The following is a 24,598-nucleotide window of genomic DNA, read 5'->3' on the forward strand; positions in this document are numbered from 1 at the left end:
GATCAAAAGCACTTTGTCAAAAAAAAAGATCAAAAGCAAACATGAACATGAAAATAAAATCAATGGGGTTGGAGATGAAAGAAGCAGCATGCTCAGGTGATATAAAGTTCCTCAAAAAACTAGCCTCATTAGCTAATAAAAACATACCAAAAGAATACTTCCTTAATCAATACATGCCTACGGATGGAAGTGTTGCAGCAGGCAATATCTTCCACCTCGCAGCATGGAATGGTAGGATCGAATTTTTAGAAGACGCAAAAGAAATATTACCTAAAGGTCTCCAACAAGCCCTGCTTTGCCAACAAGATGAGAGGAATAATTGGAATCCTCTTCATGTTGCGGCCATGGTAAAGTCGAAAAGTGTGGAACTCGTTCGACAAATTCTTGACATGGGCAAACCATGGCTAGGACCACGGCAAGCACGATTTTATGATAACGAGCCCTGGTTAGCATTTTCACGGACCCTGAAGACGCCGTTGCACTTGGCTATTGAAAAGAAAAATGAAGAGAGTGCAATGGCAATTTTATTGTCAATGGATGCTTATGATATAGAAGAGGTTTGTAACACGGTAGACAAATATGGGAATAGTCCACTCTTTCTTGCTGTACAAAATGGGTTAAACGATGTTGCTGAAAAGATATTGATGTCTAATGGCTCTTATAGTCTCAATGGTAAACATGGTTCCACCCCTATTCATTTTGCACCTAGATGTTCAGGTTTGTCTTATTTTTACTCATTTTTTTTTTAGAAATAATCGCTTCCTTCATTATCTTTAATTTTTTTTTATATTTTTTTTTCCGTAAAATTTACACTTGGACCCTCACATAGTGTTTGGTAGATTAATTGATTAAAGACAAACAAAGAAAATATGTAGGGGTGTCAATCGGGTTTTCGGTTAAGTTTTGGGTTCGGTTATCGATTTTCGGTTTGTAACAGGTCGGTTTTTAACGGGTTGAAATTATTAACAGGTCAGTTCGGGTTGGTTTTAAATAATTTCGGGTCAATTTGGTTTGGTTTATTTTTATTACATTTTCTTTCGAGTCGGATTCTAATCGGGTCGGGTTGTAATTGGTTTGGGTCATAATCGGTTCGGGTTAAATTCGGTCGGTTTAAAAACGGGGTTTGTTAGTTTAAAGCGGGTTTTGGGTCAACACATATCGGGTCCTAATCGGGTCGGGATGTAATTGGTTCGAGTTGAACTCAGTCGGTTTGAAAACTAGTTTTAAACGGGTTTCGTTAACGTATACCGTGTAGTATATCCTCAATATTCTTTAATTAGTTATTCCAGTAGATCATACAAGTATTAATTAATTGTTTAACTTTATGTCCCTTTTTTTGTATAATGATTTTAAGGATCAAATAATAATAACAAATCTAGAGTTAGCTTTTGATTTAGATTATAATTTTTTTAATACAATATAGTGTTCCATAATCCATTACTCGTTAGAGAACGATAATATTGTAGCATAAGAGTTTCAAAGACATCAAAGTTCCAAACCTTTTCAATATAAATACTTTATAATTCAAATTAAACCCTTTTGTTTTACTATTGATAAAATATACCCAAAAAAAGAAAAAAAAATTCTACGGTCATAACGGGTTACGGACTTACGGATTATAAACGGTTCGGTTATAACCGATTACGGGTTGTAAACAGTTCGATCATAACTTACTACGGGTTATAAACGGTTCAACCCTAACCAGTTACAGGTTGTACACAATTTGGGTTTATCGGGTTTTTGTCGGGTTTAAACGGTTTCGGCTTACAATGGGTCGGGTTGCTATCGGGTTCAAAAGTAATCGGATCAGGTTGTTCTCGATTTCGGGTTGTATCAATTCGGCTTGATATTGGGTACGATTCATTAACGATTCTCAAACACTCGGATCGGTTCAGTTTCAGATTTTAAAAAATCGGGTCGAGTCGGTTTACGATTTTAAAATAACAGGTTCTTAACGGTTTGGTTCCTTTTCGGAACAGTTCAAAATGGTTCGGATTCACCAGTTCGGGTCGGTTTTTGACAGTTCTAAAAGTATGTCATTTTGACTTTGTCAAATATTTTAGAACGGATAAAGTATTGTTGTTATTGCTCCCTCCAATTTTTTGAAGCTAGTGTTTCACTTTGATTGGCATATAATTTTAGACAAATTAATTGACTTGATTATAAAAAATATAAGAAATTGTAAAAAAGGACCTTTTAAGTGGTCGACTTTTTGAAAAAGTACATTTTGAGTGAAAACTTGTGAAAGAGGGGGTGATTCCCAGTTTCTCTTCTTGATAAACAAGGAGCGTTTCTCATGGGGGTAATTTGGTCCGTTTTTGCTGGGATATGAGGGTTTAACTGTCATTTTCGTATGACATATTTTCATTTACAAAAGCCGTTAAATCTCAATTTTGACGGAATGTTAAGTGTTTTTACTTGTAATTTTTACCCCCTTGTTACCTACTCCCTTTTAGAGGTCCATCTCTGTTCACAAAACTTGGACAACCCAAAGTGGTGTCGTTTGTAGTGGTGTTGCAGACTTCATATGTAGGAGCTTCAATGGAGGAGAGAAAGCTCATAAGCTAACACTTATCCATAAAGTGTTAAACATACCCTTAATTTCAATATTTTCTTAAGGGTTTTTTCGTTAAATTTCGGCGGCAAAGCCGCCATTCAATGGAGGAATTCGAGCTTTCGCGGTGAAGCTTCAATGGAGGACGGTCACCCTTACCCTTTTGGGTTAACCATGCCATAAATTTTACCCTTCCTTATAGGGTTTTTAATTTGATTTTGGCGGCGAAGTCGCCTATGTTTGCCACCGATGATGGTGGTTGTCGTTGGTGGAGACGATTTAGACGAAAGAGGAAGAAGATGGTGTTGGCGTTTGTTGTCGGTGGAGGTGAAAGACGAAAGAGGAAGGTGATGGTGTTGTCAGTGGAGGTGAAAGATAAACCTTCATATCTGGAATAATCAAGCCCACCTCAGATATTGAGACTACTACATAGTACATACAGCGACACAACAATTTCGTTCGACTTCTCCGACTGATCCTCCGATCAGATTTCTTGGTTTGTTCCGGTGACATTGAGAAATAACCTTGAATAGTTGAATATGATTGATGAAATTTCTACTGTGGAGTAACAATAACTTTGAATAATGTTGAACAAACGTTGTTAATTTTATTGTTTAATGTTGTCTACAATGGTCCACCTCACCAGATCAGTGGAACCCACAACCAACAAATATTGAGATTATAATACTATTTGTTTACAATTCCCAAAGCGTTTTTATCACACAATTGCCACTAGAGAAACTCTTTTTGTTTCTCAAGAAGAGCAACTGGGGTGCCCCCCTTTTAAGTTGCATTTTGTTTGTATGGGGTATTTGGGTGAGCTTGTGTGGTGTTCAAGGCTGGAGTTCCACCATTATCGAAAATAGCAAAACCCCAATTTCCCTCCCTGACCTCCACCATTATCGAAAATAGCAAAACCCCCCTCCCTTCCCCCTACACATAAAACCAACCTCATCCCCTCCATAACTATTAATAAACCACCCCTTTGGCCTTTCCCTTTCACTATGCACTACTGAAATCCGCCCTTATCCCCATTCTCACCATCGAGAAACCACCCCCATGTTCTCCCTTGCAGTTGAGAGCAACGAACTTTGCAGATAAAAGCATTCATAAAAGCAAATCATTCAAAGTTAAAATTAGTAAAAAGATATTTTGGTAGGAATTTTCTAGAGGTGATCAAAAATCGGGTCGGGCATTATACAATTTCTCGTGCCCAAACCTGTAAAAAAGTAGCGGGCTTTTTTGGCCAAAGCGGGTTTTTCGGGCCGAGTTTGGGCTTTTTAACTAAAAATGCGAATTTATGCTTGCCCAAACCCGCCCTATTTTTGGGGCAGATCGGGTCAATGTTGATCACATCTAGAATTTTCCCTCATAAACCCAATTTATTTTATTAATTTTCTAGTTTATATTCGAAATAATAAATCTATTACATTTTTTTTTTATATAAATCAACTAGTTTTAACCCGTGGGATGCACATCTATTTTTTATATTGCTGTTTTTGTTTGTTTAAAATTAACTTTATACATAATAGTTATTAATTTATTTTTTATTTTTTATTTTTTTATTTTTATTTTTTTTATTTTTTTATTTTTTTTTGTGTGTGTGTGTGTAAAAAAACATTAATAATATATATATATATTTTTAGATTTTTTATAAATCAATTTTGACACACAATATCTTACTACCTTTGTTTTGCTAAGTTCTAATTGCATTTTATATGCCTAATCTATAATGCACTATATTGAGGTTTTGACCATAAATATCTTTATTTGTACAAGTAAAAAATATACAAAGTTGATATCTTAAAAATTCATAAAATAGTACAAATCTAATAAGAATTGACTTGATACTGTTTTTGCTTATATAAACACTAGTATACATGGTCAAAATATGAAGCCTTTGACCTTATGAATAGTAAATAGGTATAACTTAGAAAAAGAGGTGGTATGAAATTATAAAGGATAATTTGGTAAAATTAATCCCAATTTTCACCTATTTGCTTTAAATAATTACTCCACTAAAACATTATTATTAAATAATCTGAACTTTAGAAGATGCCCGTTTGCTTTTATAAGTCCTAGTTTAGTAGTAACCTAATGAACGGGTAAGTTTTTTGTTTTTGTTTTTTTTTTTTTTTTTAAAATAAATGGTAGCCCTCCGATCTCTATTTCGCCAGCCCGTCCTTCCCCCTTTTTGGCCACTAGTCCCTTTCCCTTACCTTCTTTAGCTGACCATCGCTTGCCCTCCCCCTTTTCGACTGCTACGTCCTCTACCACTTTCCAACCAACCACCGCTCCCCCCACACCACCCCTCTCCTTTTCGGTCGATACCCCTTCCACTTCTTGTAGCCCTGTTCTTTTCTACTATTTTAATTGGTAGTTAATAGGGATTTTAGGGGTGGCTTGAGAGGCTATTTCGAGGGTATTGGAAAAGAGTGGAGGCAATTTTAAGGGGTGATGCTTGGAAAAGAGGGCAATTTTCAGGGTTTGGGCTGTGTAAGGGTGGTTATGTGGCTAGGTAGGGGAGAGTATGGGTTTTTTTGGTGGGAAAAAGAGGTTGTTTTCAGGGTGGGACAAGGAGGTAGGTTTCGAGGGTGGAGCTTGGAGGGGAAGCATTTTTTCTATTGAGAAGGGGGCAAATCTTGACTGTTGGAGATGGTGTGAAGGCCATTTTCGGTGATTGGGGATAGGTTGAGGGAGCTACCCAAGTTGGAAGGGGAATTGTTTATTTTTTTTTATTGTATATTTATTTTAGGAAATTTGCGAGAAAGAATCTTTTATAGTGAATTGTTTATATAAAAAAAGGACCTTATATAAAAAAAGTGGCAGATTAGGACCTTATTTCAAAAAAAAAATTGTGAGATGGGACATTTTGACAAAATCTGTCCATTGACCCTCAAAAACCACCTCCACCTCACCTAAATCTCATAATGATCTTCAAAAACCATCTCCACCTCGCTGAAATCCCACACCAAACCCCTCAAAAAATACCATCACCGAGCCCAAATCTCACCCCGAGCAAAAATCACCACCACCTCACCGAAATCCCCCACAGACCCCGAATACCAACTCCACTTAGCTAAATTCCAAAACCGACCCTGAAAACCACCTCCACCATGCCAAAATCCATCCAAACGTCCCATATCGCAATGTTTTTTTTAGTTTATTATTTTTTTTATATAGGGTCTCATCTCACACCTTTTTTTTTGAAGTAAGGTCTCAATCTGCCACTTATACATTCACAAACAAGTCATATTAAAAGGTCATTTCTCGCAAATTTTCCTTATTTTAAAAATATTTTCTACCAATTCAATCATGTGTTGACACGTGTCAAGTTACCTATTATAACATGTTAGGTGGCCAATTGGGGCCATTAAAAGCAAACATGACCTAAATTTCAGATTATTAAATAATAATCCAAAATTTGAATTGTTTAAAGCAAATGGGTGAAAGTTGAGATTATTTTTACCAATTTTTCTAATCATAAATTATTTATTCTGCATACTTATTAAATCCATCACATCTCAATATTTGAATACATCAATATGTTTTTTCTTGTCATCACACTTTTAATTTCTTAATGAGAAAATATATAGTATATCATACCTAGGAAAGCTATCAAAAGCTGACCCAAACCGAAAAATTTACTTGAACCTGATTATGACCTAACTTGTTTGAACTCGAAAAAATGGTGACCCGAACTCGATATGATGACTCAACCCGAGATTAACCTTAGACACGAGTTTACTTGAGTGTTTGAGATTCGAACCCGAACATGCCCGACCTAGAGATGACTCGACTATAATATAACCCATAAATTATTGATTTGAACCAAGATTGACCCAAACCACTTTTAACCCGTCGAAACAAAATTTTAACCTGACCCAAATTCAACCCAACCTATAACTAATCTGAACCGAATTCAACTTGACTTTATTGACCTGACCCAAATTTAACCCGACTTGTTCCTAACCCATCTCTATCTCAACCACATTGACCTAACTTAATTTTAAATCACCTTAAATTCACTTACGACCACCTTATTCATATACAATTATAATGTTACGTTCTCCCTTCTAAATTAATTCTACTTAGACTATGACACTTTGTGGTAGTTGTACGCGTGTTTGTGCCAACGAGTTATTATGAGAAGTTCAATAGCTAATACATACTACTCCTTATGATAACAAATTATAGCTATTAGCTTATTTCAACGAGTGAATAGCTATTTCCTAGAAGGTGGCCTTTTTCAGTTTGGGATTTCTGGCTGTTTGTTTGCCTTTGGAATTTTGTAGTTTGGGGTTTACAGCTTAGCTTCTTTGTAAGTTGTAATTGTTTCTCTTTGGTAATAAAACTAGTTTAGAGCCCCTGCCCGACTTGAACCGATAATGACCTGAACCTGACTTGTACCTGTACCCGAATAATGGGGTGAAACTAGTGACCTGTAACCCGACCTAAACCAACCTGATGTTAACCAACAATTAATTTGATCCAATACTTTATGACCTGAATCCGAACCCGCACCTGACCCGATAGTAATCGTCAACTGATTTAATTCGACCCAACAACAATCCGATCCAAACCCGAACTAGTACCCGACCCTATTAGTTACTGAAAACGTTTATAACCCAACACAGCCTGTTATTGAAGCGAGTCATGGACGGTTTAATAAAATTTTATATACCTTTTGTTCTTTATTACTTCGTATATAGGTGTAATAAAATCTTGATAATGCTTGAACAAATTATGCTAGTAATTAAATAAATTAACTTGACCACATCAAATTTATTCGAATTGAAATTTAACCAAAATCAAGAATGATCCAACTTTAAGATTATCCGACCAAATAATATCTGACCCAACCTTACCCGAACCTGAATGTACCATCTATTAACCCGACCAAACCCAGCTCAATACAACCCGAGCTTGAAATTAAACCCTTTATGAATTTGACTCGAATCGGACCCCACCTACACCCGAAAGGAAGAACTATCCGAAATAACCTGAACCGAAATTGACCCGACCAAAACCTGAACCTGATCTGAGGCTAGATTAATGATATGTTCATTTTATATAGTATTTTACCCCCGTCCCTTAGTCACAATTAGTAGTGTTTTTGGCTCTTTAGAGCCATTTTTATTACTAATTGGTGTTTTCTAGTGTTTTCGTAGATTTGGTTGACTTTTTTAGGGATTTGCACTTTTGGAGCATTTTCCCGAGATATTATGGAGTATCTACGAGCATTGGAGATGCACGACCATCCTTCATAGCCCAGGGCCATCGAACCGGTGATTAAGGGCTCGGTATATGTGATATCGGGGCATTTGAATCGAGTATTCAAGATCCGAAGAGGAAATCCGGATTGGCCCGAAGAATTGGAGCCCAATCAAAGTCCAAAGAGTAGCTCAAGAGTGCCGCCCGGCCAAAGGAGCTCCCGCCCGAAGGCGGGCCCGACCGGGTGGGGGAATAATTCCTAAATCATCTAACTAATGCAGATAGGGAAGTAGGGTCGAATCCACGGGGAAACTGGTCTTTCTATTCCTAATTAATTAAAGCAATCTAAATTATCAAGTAATAATTTGATAATATGAATATAAAACTAAACTACGGAGATTAAGAGTAAAGAGAAAACAATGAATAAAGGCCTAGGGCATAGGTTCACCAATAAATAACATTCCAGGGTAAAACATAATAATCAATCATCGATGCATAAATTAATCAGATCATAAAGGGCTTTTGCTACGTATTACAATCACATAATTAATCTACCGGTATTAAATCTCACCTCTCGAATCTCGACTTAACCATTTATAAATTAACTTGCCTATTGAAACTAGACCTAAACATCAATTCTCATCTCTCGAATCTCGAATCAATGTTGTCAAACTCATGCATAAAAGATCAGGCCTAATCTAGTCACAGAGCATTAAAACAATCAATAAGAAATTAATCTAGAATTGACAATCAACAACAATAAGTTACCCCTTCATAATATTTATGGATCCTCACAAACCCTAGAAATAAAACTACTCACACATAATTAATTCTAAACTAATCAAAGCAATAAAGTAAGACATGATGAAAGAATTAAAGTAAATAACTAAGATTAAAGTAGAAGAAATCGTTACGAAAGTAATCTAGAATTAAGGGTAGAGTTAAGAACAAAGTATTAGAGAGAAAAACTAATCTAAAAGCTAAGTAGAGAGAGAAAAATCTAAGAGAAGAATTAAGAAATAGTAAAAGAGGATCCTAAACTTGCTTAATGGAAAAGTATTTATATTAAGCAAGAATCCTAAACTAAAACAAACTTAAACGACGATTAAACCGCCTAATAATAACACGCGCCCGATCGGGTTTTCTTCCCAAGTATGTCTCTCACGCCCGACCAGGCGCGAGTTCTGGCGCCAGCTTCGCTTCCCCCGCCCGGCCGGGCGTGCCTTCGGGCGGGAGCTCCTTTGGCTTGGCGGCACTCTTGGGCTACTCTTTGGACTTCGATTGGGCTCCAATTCTTCGGGCCAATCCGGATTTTCTCTTCGGGTCTTGAATACTCGGTCCAAATGCCCCGATATCACATATACCGAGCCCTTAATCACCGGTTCGATGGCTCTAACCGGCCCTGGTCTATGAAGGATGGTCTTGCATCTCCAATGCTCGTAGATACTCCATAATATCTCGGGAAAATGCTCCAAAAGTGCAAATCCCTACAAAAGTCAACCAAATCTACGAAAACACTAGAAACCACCAATTAGTAATAAAAATGGCTCTAAAGAGCCAAAAACACTACTAATTATGACCAAGGGACGGGGGTAAAATACTATATAAAATGAACATATCAAACTCCCCCAAGCCAAACCTTTGCTTGTCCCTAAGCAAAGATCTCATCAATGAACAAATAAATATGCTTCACCCCAAAAAGTAAAAATCAAGCACAAACAATTCAAGGTAAATCAAATAAACATGCTTCAACATCAACCAATCTCATCCATCCAATTACTCTTCCTCCCTAACAATTGTCAAATAGAGAAAACCACAAGAGCGTATAGAATTCAAGACTAGTGCTCACACACTCAACTCTCATTTATGTGGCGAGTAAAAGATGTACTCGATCGCTCTCCAACCAACCCCTTTATGTGAACAATGCCCTCCCAACTCACACTCTCGTTTGTATAAAAAGATGTACCCTCAACCTACTAGTCGACTCGAAATATGTCAAATCATAACTTGCATTGATAAACAACACTTTCACATTCATACAACTCTATGCACAAAGGTCGGAAGGTCTTTAAAGATTGTAATGTAACGCTAGGGTAAAGGGTAAGAATCATTTGGGAATAAGTGAGAGATAAGCTATGCTTAAGGGAGCAAATCCTAATAAAACCCATGATCAAAATAAATAATGATCAACATCTCCAACATAACCAACTCCAACAAGAATCCACCAAAAATAACTCTAAACATAAACAACAATCCCAATACTTACAAATTTCACTCACAAAAATAAAACAATAAAGTACTTGAGTGAATAAACAAACTTTATTTTCCAAACTTAAATTTGTCATTGAAAGTCAAAGAATTTTTCTTTCTTTTGATTAACCTCCAACTAGAACATTTGAACATTGAACAATTTTTTTTCCTTTTGCTCTCTTTTTTTTTTTCTTCTTTTGAAGTTCACTTATTTTTTTTCTTTGAACTTTTTTTTTTTTTTTTTTTTCATATCATCATACTTTATTTTTTCTCAAGAAAATTCAACTTTCAAACTCATCAAAAATAACTATGATCAAGAACAAAATAACCTCTCAAAACCCACCCAAATTGTGCAAATAATAAGCATACTACAAACTCCCTCGCCTCACTCACTAATAGCTCCCCCAAGCCAAGCTTGGGTCTAGTAACCAATGGGGCAAAATAGGCTTGCAATGTGGCTAATAAACAACAAAAAGTCAAGGCAACAACATGGGTAGCAAGAAGGGAACAAATGTATCTACAATCATCTGGAGGCTACCTAAAAGAACAAATGTCTTCGTCCTCCACAATGTGCATAATAATGAATCATATAAACATTACTAATAGTTGCAAACCAATACTCAAATTCATTGACATATGAGGAACTATCACACATTCCTAACCAAATCAACTAGTCAAGCACTATATTTACAAGCAGTTGGACAAAATTGACGCATGTTAGGACATCTAAGCAATCAAACTTCAAATCATGATCAACAAATCCACAATGCTTATCATCATTACCAAGAATCAAAACAATATTTTTCAAGTATGGGGCACAGGGAAGCATGATTTATAATTCATTAAAACGTATTTTTGGATTTTTTATTTTTTCGTTTTTTTTATATTTTTCATATAAGAAAGCAATAAAACTAACCTAGAAAGCAATAAATCTAAACTAAGAAAACACACCAAAAAAAAAAAGAAAAGAGAAAAAGAAAGATACCAAACCCAAAATCTCCCCTAAGCCAAAATCAGACAATGTCCTCATTGGCTCGGGAACTATCCCAGCACGGCTAGTCCTCATCATCCTCATCCATGGAGCCGAATCCTCCACCTCCGCTGCCACCTGCACCACCTGCACCAGAAGAGCTCCCGCCTGGAAAGGTGTTATAGCCGTTCCTTTTTCTCCTGGCTAGAAATTCGGATTGTTGGCCAATAGGGGAGTTGCAAATCTGGATCGTACTCCTCCCTCGAACTAGAATTCCTCCCAAAAATTGATCGAGCTCTCTTTGAAGCCATAGTAGGAAAATGGGTGTGAAATTATTTAATTGAAACTTGAAAATTTTTATGTAGGATTGTAGAGGGTGAAGAGAGGATTAAGAATATGTAAAAATTATAGAATTTGGGTGAGAAATGAAGAGAAGATCTTAGAGAGAAGGTAGAGGTTTTAAGGTTTTAGAGAGAGAAAGTTATGGAGGAAAGAGATAGAAATGAGAAAAGAAAGAAGAAAGACGAAGAAAAGAGGCACGGCTGGTGTCGCGCCCGGCCGGGCGGGCTGTTGCCCGGTCGGGCGATCTAATTCTTAATTTCATCGATGCTCTCGCGCCCGGTCGGGCGCCCTTCACCCGATCGGGTGATCTAATGCCCAAAATTCCTCTTCTCTCGCGCCCCCGATCGGGCGGTAAAAATGTCCGTATACGTCAAATTTTGCGCCCGGTCGGGCGAAAATTAAAATTTTTGAACCTTGGTCTCGCGCCCGGTCGGGCGAGCTTCGCCAGATCAGGCCCGAGGCTGGCTTGGACGATTTTTGTCTTTCTTCTTTTCTTCAATTTTTGGCTAACTCATTTCATTCAAACCTGTACAAAAACTCATAAAACTCATTAGATTCCCTCCTCTCTCCTCTCACAAGAAAAAGAAAAGAAAAACTAGTCTAAAAAGCATTAAAATACGGGTTGCCTCCCGCAAAGCGCTGGTTTATCTAGGTCTCGCACGACCTTCTTACCAAGTACAAGAACTAGGACCCTTGGCTTAACGCTTGGTCGGGTGGTTTCTCACCTGGTCGATCGGTGTTTAGGCCACGACGCGGCTTCCTGACATACCCTGTGGGACGCCAATTCACCTTATCTGGTGGATCCTCCTTGACTTGGATTGGGGGTTCTTCAATGCTATGCACTAAAGATCCCTCTTCGATCGATGGTTGCTTCAAATTGTCACTATATTTAGCACTCGCAACTCGATCTGGCGGAACACTTACAGTAGGCTCAATTTCCATAGCTTGCTTGTTTAATTCCACCTTCTCATCCTCAAAGCCAAGACCGATAGTGTAGAGGGCTCTTTCTATTTCATCAATTTCCTTCTGCCATTTGTCTACTTCATATGTGGAAGATGCAACACAAGATACCGCCTCCAAGGGATCTTTTACAAGAGCTTGGGGCTTGTTAGAATAATTTTGAACAACATCAACACTAAAACACTTCTCCTCTGTCATGGGGCTTTTAGGGGTATTATTCAGATTAAAAATATTTTTTTCATCCCCTACTGATAGTGTCAATTTGCCACATCTCACATCTATGATTGCTCCTGCAGTGTTAAGGAATGGTCTGCCAAAATAATTTGGGTTTGCATATCCTCAGCCATATCAAGAACAACAAAATCAACAGGTATATAAAATTTACCTACTCTAACAGGAACATCCTCTAAAACACATAAGGGGTATTTAAAAGAACGGTTGGCCATTTGTAGATTACTATTAGTAGCTTTTAATTTACCCATATTTAGCTTGGAACACACGGACAATGGCATAACACTAATGCTAGCGCCCAAATCACATAATGCATTATCAATCATTAGATTGCCAATATGACAAGGGATAGAAAAACTACCCAGATCTTTCAGTTTAGGTGGAGATTTTTTTTAAAGTACGGCACTACATTCTGCAGTGAAAGCTACTGTCTCTACCTCACTAATAGACCTTTTTCTTGTCAATATTTCCTTCATAAATTTTGCATATGCAGGAATTTGTGTAATGAATTCAGTGAAGGGGACTGTTACCTGCAAATCTTTAACCATCTCCAGAAACTTACCAAACTGCTTATCCGCATTTGTTTTCAAGTGACGATTTGGGAATGGAAGTTTGATAACTGGCTTTGGAATATTATTGCTCTTATCTGGAACTGCTACCTTCCCTGGAGTCGTACCCTGCAATGTATTTTCAGAAATATTAGTACTACTCTTTATCCCTGCGGGGCTATTAGCTACATTGTCAGGTTTAATGGAATCAAGATTGACATTATTTATTAAAACAAGTTCATCATCTCTAGGCATAGAGGGCCCTTCGTAGTTTGAACCACTCCTTAGAGTAATTGCATAGGCTTGATCTGTAGGCCTGGTCGGCTGTGCTGGCAGGGCTCCCTGTTGACGGGCTTGCAGAGTAGCAGAAATTTGAGCAATTTAATTATCTACAATTTTATTGTATGCTATGATCGAATCAATTTGGGCATCTCTACTCTCCATGTGCTTCTGCATATTAGCCAGCATCGCTCTAATTTCTACCAGAGCAGGGTCGGAAGATTAGGAGGGTTGTTTTGGTTGGTTCTTCTGGCCAGCATTGGGGTGGTAATACTTCTGCTGAGTGTATGTTGGCGCCTGTGATTCTTGTGGAGGTGGTGGATTTTGAACATTGGTGCTCCGGTAGGAAAGGTACGGATGATTCCGGTACCTAGGATTGTAGGTGTTGGGGTATGGGTTATTCTGCTTATAAGCTTGAAAGACATTGACTTGCTCCACGGAACTCCTGCAATCTTGCTCCCAATGACCTAAAATTCTACAATTTTCACAGAAAGCCTCATTAGCATTATTATTAATTGTAGAAACATTAGCTACATTTGCAGTACTAAGATTATCTAGTTTATGGCAAATAGAGGTTAATTGAGCTTGTAAAAAGGATACAGAGTCGACACTATGTTTCCCTTTATTAGCAAAGCCTCTGGGATTCCCATATTGGGAATTATGTATTGCCATATCTTCTATAACTTGACCTGCATCATCAACATTTAGGTTCTTTAACCTCCCACTAGCTGCAGAATCCAATATTATTCTAGATGAATTTCCAATCCCATTGTAAAAGGCTTGGATCAACCGCCATTGTGCCAGATTATGGTGGGGACATTCTCTTTGTAGATCCTTGAACCTCTCCCAAGCCTCATATAAAGTTTCATCGGCTTCTTGGGAAAAGTTCTGAATTGCACTCCGTATTACAGCTGTTCTCTCTGCGGGATAATATTTATTGTAAAAATTCAAAACAAGAGTTTCCTAGTCAGTTATACCAAGTGCAGTTCTATTTAATCCATTAAACCATAATTTGGCTTTTCCACTTAAAGAGAAAGGAAAGAGAATCTCCCTGATTTGGTCTTATGTGACCCCAGCTTGCCTGATGGTATTACAGTACTGACAGTAGTCTGCAATATGAAGATTTGGGTCTTCACCCTTAGCTCCACTAAATTGCTTCCTTTCTATCATCGTTATAAATTGGGGTTTAATCTCAAAATGTACCCCATCAAGAGCTGGAGTGGGAGTAAGGTGCAGAAAATCTGTAAGCTTTGGTTGTGAATAATCACTAAGCTTCTTAGGTACCGCCATCTCTGATTCTGGATCTGGAGATACCTCTGAATCGCTAGAATTAGTTGGAGGGTATCGATGATTATTATCACCAGAACCCACCAGAATTTGCTTGTAACAATTCTTTTGTCTATGGAAGGATCGTTCGATTTCCAGATCGAATGGGATGTAACCTGATTTGGAACACCTGGGCATAAACAAAGAACTAAAAGCAAATATGAGACATGCCTCAAAGAACTAACGTTCTCTGAGACCAAAAGAAATAACCTATACTACAAAAATAATCAGAAATAAAAATAAAACCGTATCCCCGGCAACGGCGCCAAATTTTGACAGGCTAAAGTCATAATCACCCAATAAAAAATAATTCCTAAATCCTCTAACTAATTTAGATAGGGAAGTAGGGTCGAATCCACGGGGAAACTTGTCTTTCTATTCCTAATTAATTAAAGCAATCTAAATTATCAAGTAACAATTTGATAATATGGATATAAAACTAAACTAAGGAGATTAAGAGTAAAGAGAAAACAATGAATAAAGGCCTAGGGCATAGGTTCACTAATAAATAACATTCCAGGCTAAAACATAATAATCAATCATCAATGCATAAATTAATCATATCATAAAGGGCTTTCGCTACGTATTACAATCACATAATTAATCTACCGGTATTAAATCTCATCTCTCGAATCTCGACTTAACCATTAATAAATTAACTTGCCTATTGAAACTAGACCTAAACATCAATTCTCATCTCTCGAATCTCGAATCAATGTTGTCAAACTCATTCATAAAATATCAGGCCTAATCTAGTCACAGAGCATTAAATCAATCAATAAGAAATTAATCTAGAATTGACAATCAAGAACAATAAATTACCCCTTTATAATATTTATGGATCCTCACAAACCCTAGTAATAAAACTACTCACACATAATTAAATCTAAACTAATCAAAGCAATAAAGTAAGACATGATGAAAGAATTAAAGTAACTGAGAATAAAGTAGAAGAAATCGTTACCAATGTAATCTGGAATTAAGGGTAGAGTTAAGAACAAAGTATTAGAGAGAAAAACTAATCTAAAAGCTAAGTAGAGAGAGAATATCTAAGAGAAGAATTAAGAAAGAGTAAAAGAGGATCCTAAACTTGCTTAACGGAAAAATATTCATATTAAGCAAGAATCCTAAACTAAAACAAACTTAAACGACGATTAAACCGCCTAATTATAACACGCGCCCGATCGGGCGAGGCACCTCCCGATCAGGCGCGCCTTTTTCTTCCCATGTATGTCTCTCGCGCCCGGCCGGGCGCGAGTTCGGGCGCCAGCTTTGCTTCCCCCGCCCGGCCGGGCGCGCCTTCGGGCGGGAGCTCCTTTGGCCGGGGGGGGCAATCTTGAGCTACTCTTTGGACTTCGATTGGGCTCCAATTCTTCGGGCCAATCCGGATTTCCTCTTCGGGTCTTGAATACTCGGTCCAAATGCCCTGATATCACATATACCGAGCCTTTAATTACCGGTTCGATGGCTCTAACCGGCCCTGGGCTATGAAGGATGGTCGTGTATCTCCAATGCTCGTAGATACTCCATAATATCTCGGGAAAATGCTCCAAAAGTGCAAATCCTTATAAAAGTCAACCAAATCTACGAAAACACTAGAAAACACCAATTAGTAATAAAAATGGCTCTAAAGAGCCAAAAAAACTACTAATTATGACCAAGGGATGGGGGTAAAATACTATATAAAATGAACATATCAATTGACCCGACACAAGTTGATCCTGATTTAACCCGAGACCTGATTTAACCTGACCCGAACCCGACTTGAATACCTGAATTGACAGCTCTAACCCGTGCTATGCACGGTTTTATAGTGCAATAATATTTTCATTATTTGTTTATTTATTATGGTTATATTATCATTCCCTTTCCTAAATATAAATCTAAACTTAACAAACTTCTTTAAATAACCAAAAACAAAAAAAAGACTAACAAACTTTTTAGCAGGAAATTTTTTAATGATGTAATGCCAATTGTACTTTAGGAATACTTATGGGGATTACCTTAGTATGTATTATAGATTCCTTATTCCAAAAAAAAGTGATAAAGTATATATATATGAACCCGATCATGACTCGACGTGTTTAAATTCAAGAATTTGGTAACCCGAATAAGATACGACTCAACTTAAAAGCGACCCAAGACCCAAGTTTTCGATACCCGACCCGACATGACCTTACTTGACTAGAATAAAAAACACAAATTATTGACCTGAACCAAAATCCGACTCAAATTCAAGAATTCCACTAACCCGTTATAACATATTAAAATCCAAATTTAACTCGACCTGTTATTAATTCGACCCGAATTCAGCCCGTCATGTTATTGACCCGACTTAAACCTAACCCAAACTTGATATGATGCATGATCCCACGTGACCTGACCTGAACTCGACGCACAAAGGTAATGACATTAACCCAAACTAACTCGACCCATTAACCCAATCCGCATTGACCCGTCTCAAACCCGAACCAAATATTTGAATTGACAGCTCTAAATTACAAAGTACATTTTATTCAGCATGTTTTTTATGTGGCTGGCCACACGGTGTGACCAACAATCACACAAGTAACCCCTGACAAAGTAACCCTTGATCGAGTAACCCCTCCGACCTAGTAACCCCTGACGGAGTAACCTCTACCCAAGTAACCCCTAACCGACTTAGTAATCCCTGACCAACCCAGCAACCCCTAACCCTCTGACCTAGTAACCCTTGACTTATAACCCCTAACCGACCGGTAACCACAACCTAGTAACCCGTAATTCTACACCACCTCAAAGCTTTAAACTCCACCACACCACCAATTTGACAGAAAAATACACAAAATTTGTCCAATTTAGCAATAAATGAGCAAAAACGTGATGAATTTCATTGTAATCCACTACAATTTTTGATCAATTACAAGCATAATTAATGCTTATATAAATTAAGCATATGATTCAATTTCTAGTTTCAATCACAAATCTACAACAATCACAAACTAAAAAGAAAAACCAAAATTAGGAAACTTTAAATGACTTATAACTCACTATGACCACCAGATTCAGCATCAAGAGGACCACCATAAGGATCAGAATCACCAACGGGAGCCCTGAGAACATCGTGAAAATACTCGATCGTCGTTGCTGAGAACACCGTGCAAACACTCGATCGTCAACAACGAACCCTAGAATTTTAACCAGAGAAGTATGGGAGGAGGAGAAGTACACCAACCATGCGGCGGCGCAGGCGAAGACGAGGAGGAGAGAGAGGGCGGGGAACGAAAGTGAGGAAGAGGACGACGAGGAAGATGTTGATTTAGTTGAGTTTGAAGTGAGTTGAGGCGTTGATGAGGGAAATTGAGAGGTTAGAGAAGATAGAGAAAAAATATTTTTTAAAATAAAAGAAAAAAATTTGTGGCTGGCCACACCGTGTAGCTAGCCACATATGAAAGTTTGTGCATTTTATTTCATATTATATTGTTTTTTTTATACAATAATAGCAATAGATAACCAACCAATATCGACTAAATTAATATTTTTTGTAATAATTCAAAATTTTGAGCATGGATTGAGATTTACCTAATTATTTGTCCTAAATAAAATCTCAATTAAACCTTTTTCTTAAATATTAACCTATAATCAATTTAATGATAAATTAAAATTTGTGAGAAACTACCTAATAAATAAAATGTTGTAAGAAACTACCTTATAAAAGGTAAAATGTTGTAAGTGACTGCCTTTGGCCGAATTTTCACCGTTAATATAATTTTAAGGTGTTGACCTACCTCAAAACACCCACGAAACCACCACAAAGGTGGCAAGGTTATATTTGGGGTGGTTAGAAGATATTCCGAGTTGGTGAGGGTAGTTTAATTTCGTGATTCGGAATATTGATTTTGCGGGTTAGAGGTGGTAGTTTTGGGATTGAAGGGTGGTTTCGGCTTGGTGAAGGCAATTTCAAGTTGGTTGTGTTGGTTTTAGGGTGAAAGCGGTGGTTTTCGAGGTGTTTGAATGATGGATTTCCGGAGGAGGTAGTATTTTACAACAATTAACATTTTGTTAGGTAGTTTCTTACAATATTTTACCTTTTTATTAAGTAGTTTTTTGCAACAATTTTTTATTAGGTAGATTCTCACAAAATTTGGCTTTATTAGGTACTTTTTGACAAAAAATCCATTTTTTTTTATCAACTTTTAATCGATTGAACAAACTCCAATATCTTGTATTGTTTTTTACACTACCTCTAGTTCGTATTATATGCAAATTTAGAATTTTTTATATCTCACTAATATTACACCAAAGTTGCATATAATACGAACCAGCGGTAGTATTTACTTTTTAACATCAATGCACCATCTCCTATTATTCATTTAAATTAACCAAACTTTGCTATCTTTGTTTTAATTTATACCCTTTCTTAAAATATGTTTATAAGGAAAATGAGACTTCATTTGGGGACAAATGTAGTACTTTGATTAAAAATTATTAATTAAAATATATAAATAAGGGAGATACTCCATATGTTTCGTAAAAGTGTTGTTAGATAAACTAATATATTGGAAAAATTGCTATTAATAATACAACCTTTATCCCTTTTTTTTTTTTTTTTTTTTTTAAATAATACAACCTTTGAATTATACCTAAATATTACAAACTTTAGGGGGTCTCAACTTTAAAGACAAAATCAAAAGCGATCTGATAAACAAGTTAACAATGCCACGTGTCGCTATATGATTGGCTTAAATAAATTTTTTATTTTTTTTATTTTTCTCTCTTCTTTCCCCAAATACCACCACTGCTCCACCCAACCCCACCTCCATTGCACAACTCCAATCCCCATCTTTACCACTTAAGCATGCCTCTCCCCGTCCCGACCAACGTTGTGAACCCTCAGTCCCCTTCCACCATTCCGAAACTCCCCATCACACCATAATAGGCCTAATTCCCGACCACCGCCGCCAACTCCCACCACCAAAAAACACCCACACTTCCCGATTCCTACCCTTTTGGACCAAAAATCCCCGAATCCTCACCTTCTGGACCACATACAACATCCCTGATTCTTCCTCTTCCTGACCACGACAACCTTAATTCCTCCCTTTTCGACCACCAATTCCTCCCCCTTTGTCCATTATCAAAACCCCTTCAAATTCTGCAAAATCCACAATCAATTGGGCGGGGAAGGTAATTTAAGCAGTTGCCAGTTGGGTGGGGATTGGGGAAGGGTAGAGTTGGGGTGATCGGAGGTTCAGGCCGTCGGGGATGTGCGTGAAGGTAGGCTTGGGATGGGGAGGTGGGTGACCACCATGGTTGAGGGGGGGAGGGAGTTGGGAGGGATTTTTTTTTTGTTTTGAATAAATTGTTTATTTAAAAAATCAAACTTTAATATTTAGACCAACTATACAATGACATGTGTCATAGGTAACCGGTATAATAGGTTACAAGTTTTTGTTCTTGTTTAAAGTTAATACCCCTCAAAGGTTGTAATATTCAGGTATAATCCAAAGGTTTTATTATTTAAAAAAAAAAAACGGGTCAAAGGTTGTATTATTAATAGCAATTTTTCCGTATATATTTCAACTTCTTTTTGAAGCTAATAATTAAGGGCTTGTTTGGCATCATTTTTGGTTTTCAGTTTCCTGTTTTTTAGAAAACTAAAAACCAAAAACTGGAAACAAGAAAAAGGTGTTTTCACTTTTTTGTTGTCAGTTTTCAAAATCATCATGATTTTAATAAGTCTAAAGTATTTTTGATTCATTATGTGACATATATAATATACTTTTAAAAAACAAAAAACCAAAAAAACAGAAAACCACAGTGATGCCAAACGAACCCTAAATAATTAAACTTAGTTGCCAAAATCCAATAGTTAATATCATTTGCAAACCTTTTCTGTGAAATCCACTCACAGGATTCAACTATTCTACTAGATCTTGTCATATCTATGTGTAATGTGTCACACACATAACCTTTTTCCTGACTGTAATGTGTGCTTTGATTTTCATAATATCCCATTTAACTTTATATATTAATGATTCGATAAAGCGATTAGATTAATGTTAAATTTTAAATTGTTAATAAACATCCATATTGGGATTTTTCTCATCTTGGAAAACATTGAGGGATAAATGAATTAATACGGCTGAGAAGTTACTCTACCTATTATTTACAAGTTAAACTTTTTTTTATAGACTCATTACAAGTTGAACTTATAATGCGACTTTCACTTTGATAGCATAGTAGCTCAAATTTTAAACTTGATATTTACTAACGACAAAATAATTAAATAATACGGCATGATATTAAAGTTATGTTTAGGTAATGACACGTGAAATTGTCTTGTTCTAATTGCAAATGTCTGACATTATATCGTTTTTATATTTCATCAGGTGTTGTTACAAAACTATTGCAAGAGAGGCATTCAAAATTGTTTGAAACGATTGATGAAAAAGGATTTACTGTGCTCCATCAATGGGCAAAAATAGGAGGTTTTGGCACAATAGACTGTCATTTCATGTTCAAAATACAAACTATGCAGGCTAAAGCTTTTAGGGAATTAATATACAAAAAAAATAAGAATGAGGGTGACAATCCATTACACATTGCATCAAGGTTTAACAAAGATGATAACCAATTTGTTGCACAAATGTTAAATATTCATTACTTTCAACTATTTGATAAATCATGGAAGAAGTCTAATTTTCCTCCTTGGAAATTAAAGAACAAAAGAGGAGATACACCTTTGCACTTGGCTTTATATTCAAAACATGAAAAGATTGCATTGGAGTTTTTGTACAGAGATTCAACATTATGTCAAATTTGTAACAAAAAGGGTGAAAGCCCCCTCTTTGTTGCTGTTGCTACAGGTTGTGCTCAAGTTGTAGAAAGAATTTTGAGAATTTTGGAGGAGCCTGAGTTTAACATTCTACGTCGCAATGACGGACAAACAGTGCTTCATCTATTAAAATTTTGTACAGGTAAAAGCATAGCACCAATACTATGTATTTCCTCTATTATATTATTGTTCCTTTATTACACCATTTTCTTTTTAGGGAAGTTGGCAAGTCCCACATTAATCACCATTTATATGATGGGCATTACACTTTTTGTGTTCAAGCACCAAATACATTTTCACTCTAACTCGCATTTGATAATTACTCTTCTTAGGTCACTTTTACTCTTTGTCCTTTGTTTATAGTCAAATGAGTATTTTTGTTATTATATAATTCATTTTTAAATTTTGTGTCCAACCCAAATGATTCAATTAAAAAAATAGGAAGGAGTATTATTAATTATTCTGTACAAGATTGGATATAAAGGTGAAAACACTACTTATAATTATCTTCAAAAATTAGGGTAACTTAATAATCACACATTCACTAACTAGTTAACCTTTTTTACTTGACGATTTAGGTATTTTAGGTAATAATTAAGTAAGATGCAATTTGATTATTAACTTAGTTGGTAGTGTTCTATTAATTAATAATTATTGTTCTATGCTTTTCTCCTTGTTAAGATTTTTAATAGCAATCATGCATTAAGTTGTAATCTGCATACTAATGATAAATTAATTGTGAATAAAGAGGAAACTGCAAAGCAATTACTATCAAGATTCTGGTGGATCATTAACGTTCGTAACAACGAGGGAAAAACTGCCCTTGATGAAGCCAATAACACAAATGTACCATGGCTTATGGAATTATTAAGGAACCTATCAGCGATCCAAATAGAACCCTTCAACTGGATTAAAGCATGCTTAAGAGGTGATAAAATGGTTGTAATTTCATTCATTGAAAACTGTCAATATGTTCCGGAAGACTTTCGTGTACAAAATGACACTCCTCTGCATCACATCAAATTGCAAAGTTACCAAGAGTACCAAGAATTCTTGAAGAATCCATCCATCAGAGTTTTTAAAAATACAATTGATTTTTAGGGTGATATGCCTTTGCACCAAGCACTTAAAAGGAAGAACCTACAACTAGCCAAGACTTTACTCATGGATAGTGAGGTTATGCGACAGGTAAAGGACAATCATGGTACAACTGCTATGGATCTTCTTGACAACCTTTGCAAGAAATATGATTATTGGGTATGTGCCTTTTTAAATTTATTCATGGTACAATCACTTTAATTTAGTGCAACTGTGCACGGTCACTTAGTTTGGTTAACATAAACTTACACTACTATCCTTGGAGTATTAGAAGTAGGTAGTCTTTGATAGAAATCGTAATGTGGCATTAAAGTTACCCATATAAGCTTTCTTAATTAGTTAAATTATAAGTTGCAATGAGAAGTTCTATTTCTAATGATAAAGAATTAAAAATACATGTTTAATGTCTGTAAATATAAGAATTACAGTATGACCGAATTTGATGTAGATTTTTAGAGCATATTGAGAGATATCATTATTGATGAAACTAATATATGCATAAAATTTACAGGCACATATGTGTAGATCAATAAACGTGTTTCCGAACCTGAAAATAATATACATTCACCCAGAGATGAATATCGATAAAATGCAACACATACTAAGTCCAGTTGCAGCAGTAACTCTACTAGCAACAATCACATTAGCGGTTGGATTTACAATATCTATGAGCCTGAAAAGTCAAGACGAGAATGTCAGTCTAGTAAAGAAATTTGCATTTTTAACATTCTTGCTAGCAAACATATATGGCATGTCTACATCCATATTGGTCTTGTTTTGCTTGATATGGTCCATGGTTTCTACTCCTGATATGATGTATTTTTTGGTCGACCGGAGTTTATTATTACTAATGCAAGCCTTATATAGCACGATGGTGGCATTTATGGCTAGTATCTACATAGTAGTATTGGATGGTATCTCGTGGGCAGTCATAACTATTATCTTCATACACATTTTTATTGGAATTTCGGCAAATAGGATGGATTTTCTTGATACACTTGCCATCTTTGTTTTTCGCGCCAGATAAACACAAGAGTGACTGAACTTTGTTGCTTTGAATTTTTGAAGTGGTAAGATATGTTTACACTTTCCAACCCCACTTTAACTGTAATTTGATATTTATATATTTTTGAATTAAGTTGATTAAATTAGGCTCTTTCAATTTCCTTCTTTTTTTCTTTGAATTCATTTTAATAAATATGGCATTATTTCATTTTTAACATTTTGTATGTTGAACAAATTATACAAATAAATTTTGAATTATTTCTTGAAATCGTCGACTACCATTATATAATTGGAGTGATAATATCTTATTTTAGGAAAAAAAACTTTTGCTCTTGATTATGACTATATGCATTGTAATGAAAGTTGTAACACGACAAACCATACCAAAAGAAAAGAATCTACCTCATATTCAATCTTTGTTGTGTACTTATGAATAGACAAAAGAAAAGTTTCAAAATAGTTGGGGGTAGGCGTGCAATGGAGGAACTATGTTGAGGCATAGTGGGTCACTGGTCACATGACCCACCATTTTTTTTTGAAGTTATAATTTAAGATAAATTATTATCATTAAACATATAACTTAATTATTCAGTGGATTGTTTAATCTAATTTAAGTTGTAATTATCTATTAGTTTGACAAAATTTGATTGTTTAATATATTTGGTTGCACTATGTGTTTCCTCGATTCCTTATAATTCTTTTCATCTAAGTGTTTTCCTTTGTTGTTTTTTGTTTCCTTTAAAAAAATAAGGTAAATAATAATTCCAAGTTTATATCTAATTTTGCATAATATCAAATTATTGAAGAGATTAATTCTTATATATATACACGCTAGATGCAAATTAAAGTACACCCAATAACATCTTTCATAAATAACATGATAATTCCAACTTTATCTCTAGTTTTGCATAATATCAAATGAAGAGATATAATTTTATATAATTAAAAAGGAAAGAAGGCGGTAATATTTACTTCCTCCGTTTTCTTTTACTTACAACAAAGCC

At 36.0% G+C, this 24,598-nt stretch overlaps 1 protein-coding gene and 1 non-coding gene across 2 annotated transcripts; both read left to right on the forward strand.

Annotated features, from left to right (window-relative positions):
- LOC145633855 (uncharacterized) lies at nucleotides 1–23,663 on the forward strand. The gene is made up of 6 exons (XM_081685544.1): nucleotides 1–717; nucleotides 21,046–21,633; nucleotides 22,240–22,481; nucleotides 22,593–22,748; nucleotides 23,101–23,283; nucleotides 23,658–23,663. The coding sequence occupies exons 1-6, from the start codon at nucleotides 42–44 to the stop codon at nucleotides 23,661–23,663; spliced, it is 1,851 nt and encodes a 616-aa protein (XP_081541670.1). The 5' UTR covers nucleotides 1–41.
- LOC145565676 (small nucleolar RNA R71) lies at nucleotides 14,151–14,257 on the forward strand. Its single transcript, XR_014095078.1, has one exon. It is a non-coding gene; the product is annotated as a small nucleolar RNA R71 (small nucleolar RNA).
- Nucleotides 23,664–24,598: the final 935 nt, after the last annotated feature.

The sequence above is a fragment of the Chenopodium album genome, chromosome 1 (genome assembly GCF_948465745.1).
Source record: "Chenopodium album chromosome 1, dcCheAlbu1.1, whole genome shotgun sequence".
In the NCBI taxonomy this organism is placed as follows: Eukaryota; Viridiplantae; Streptophyta; class Magnoliopsida; order Caryophyllales; family Amaranthaceae; genus Chenopodium; species Chenopodium album.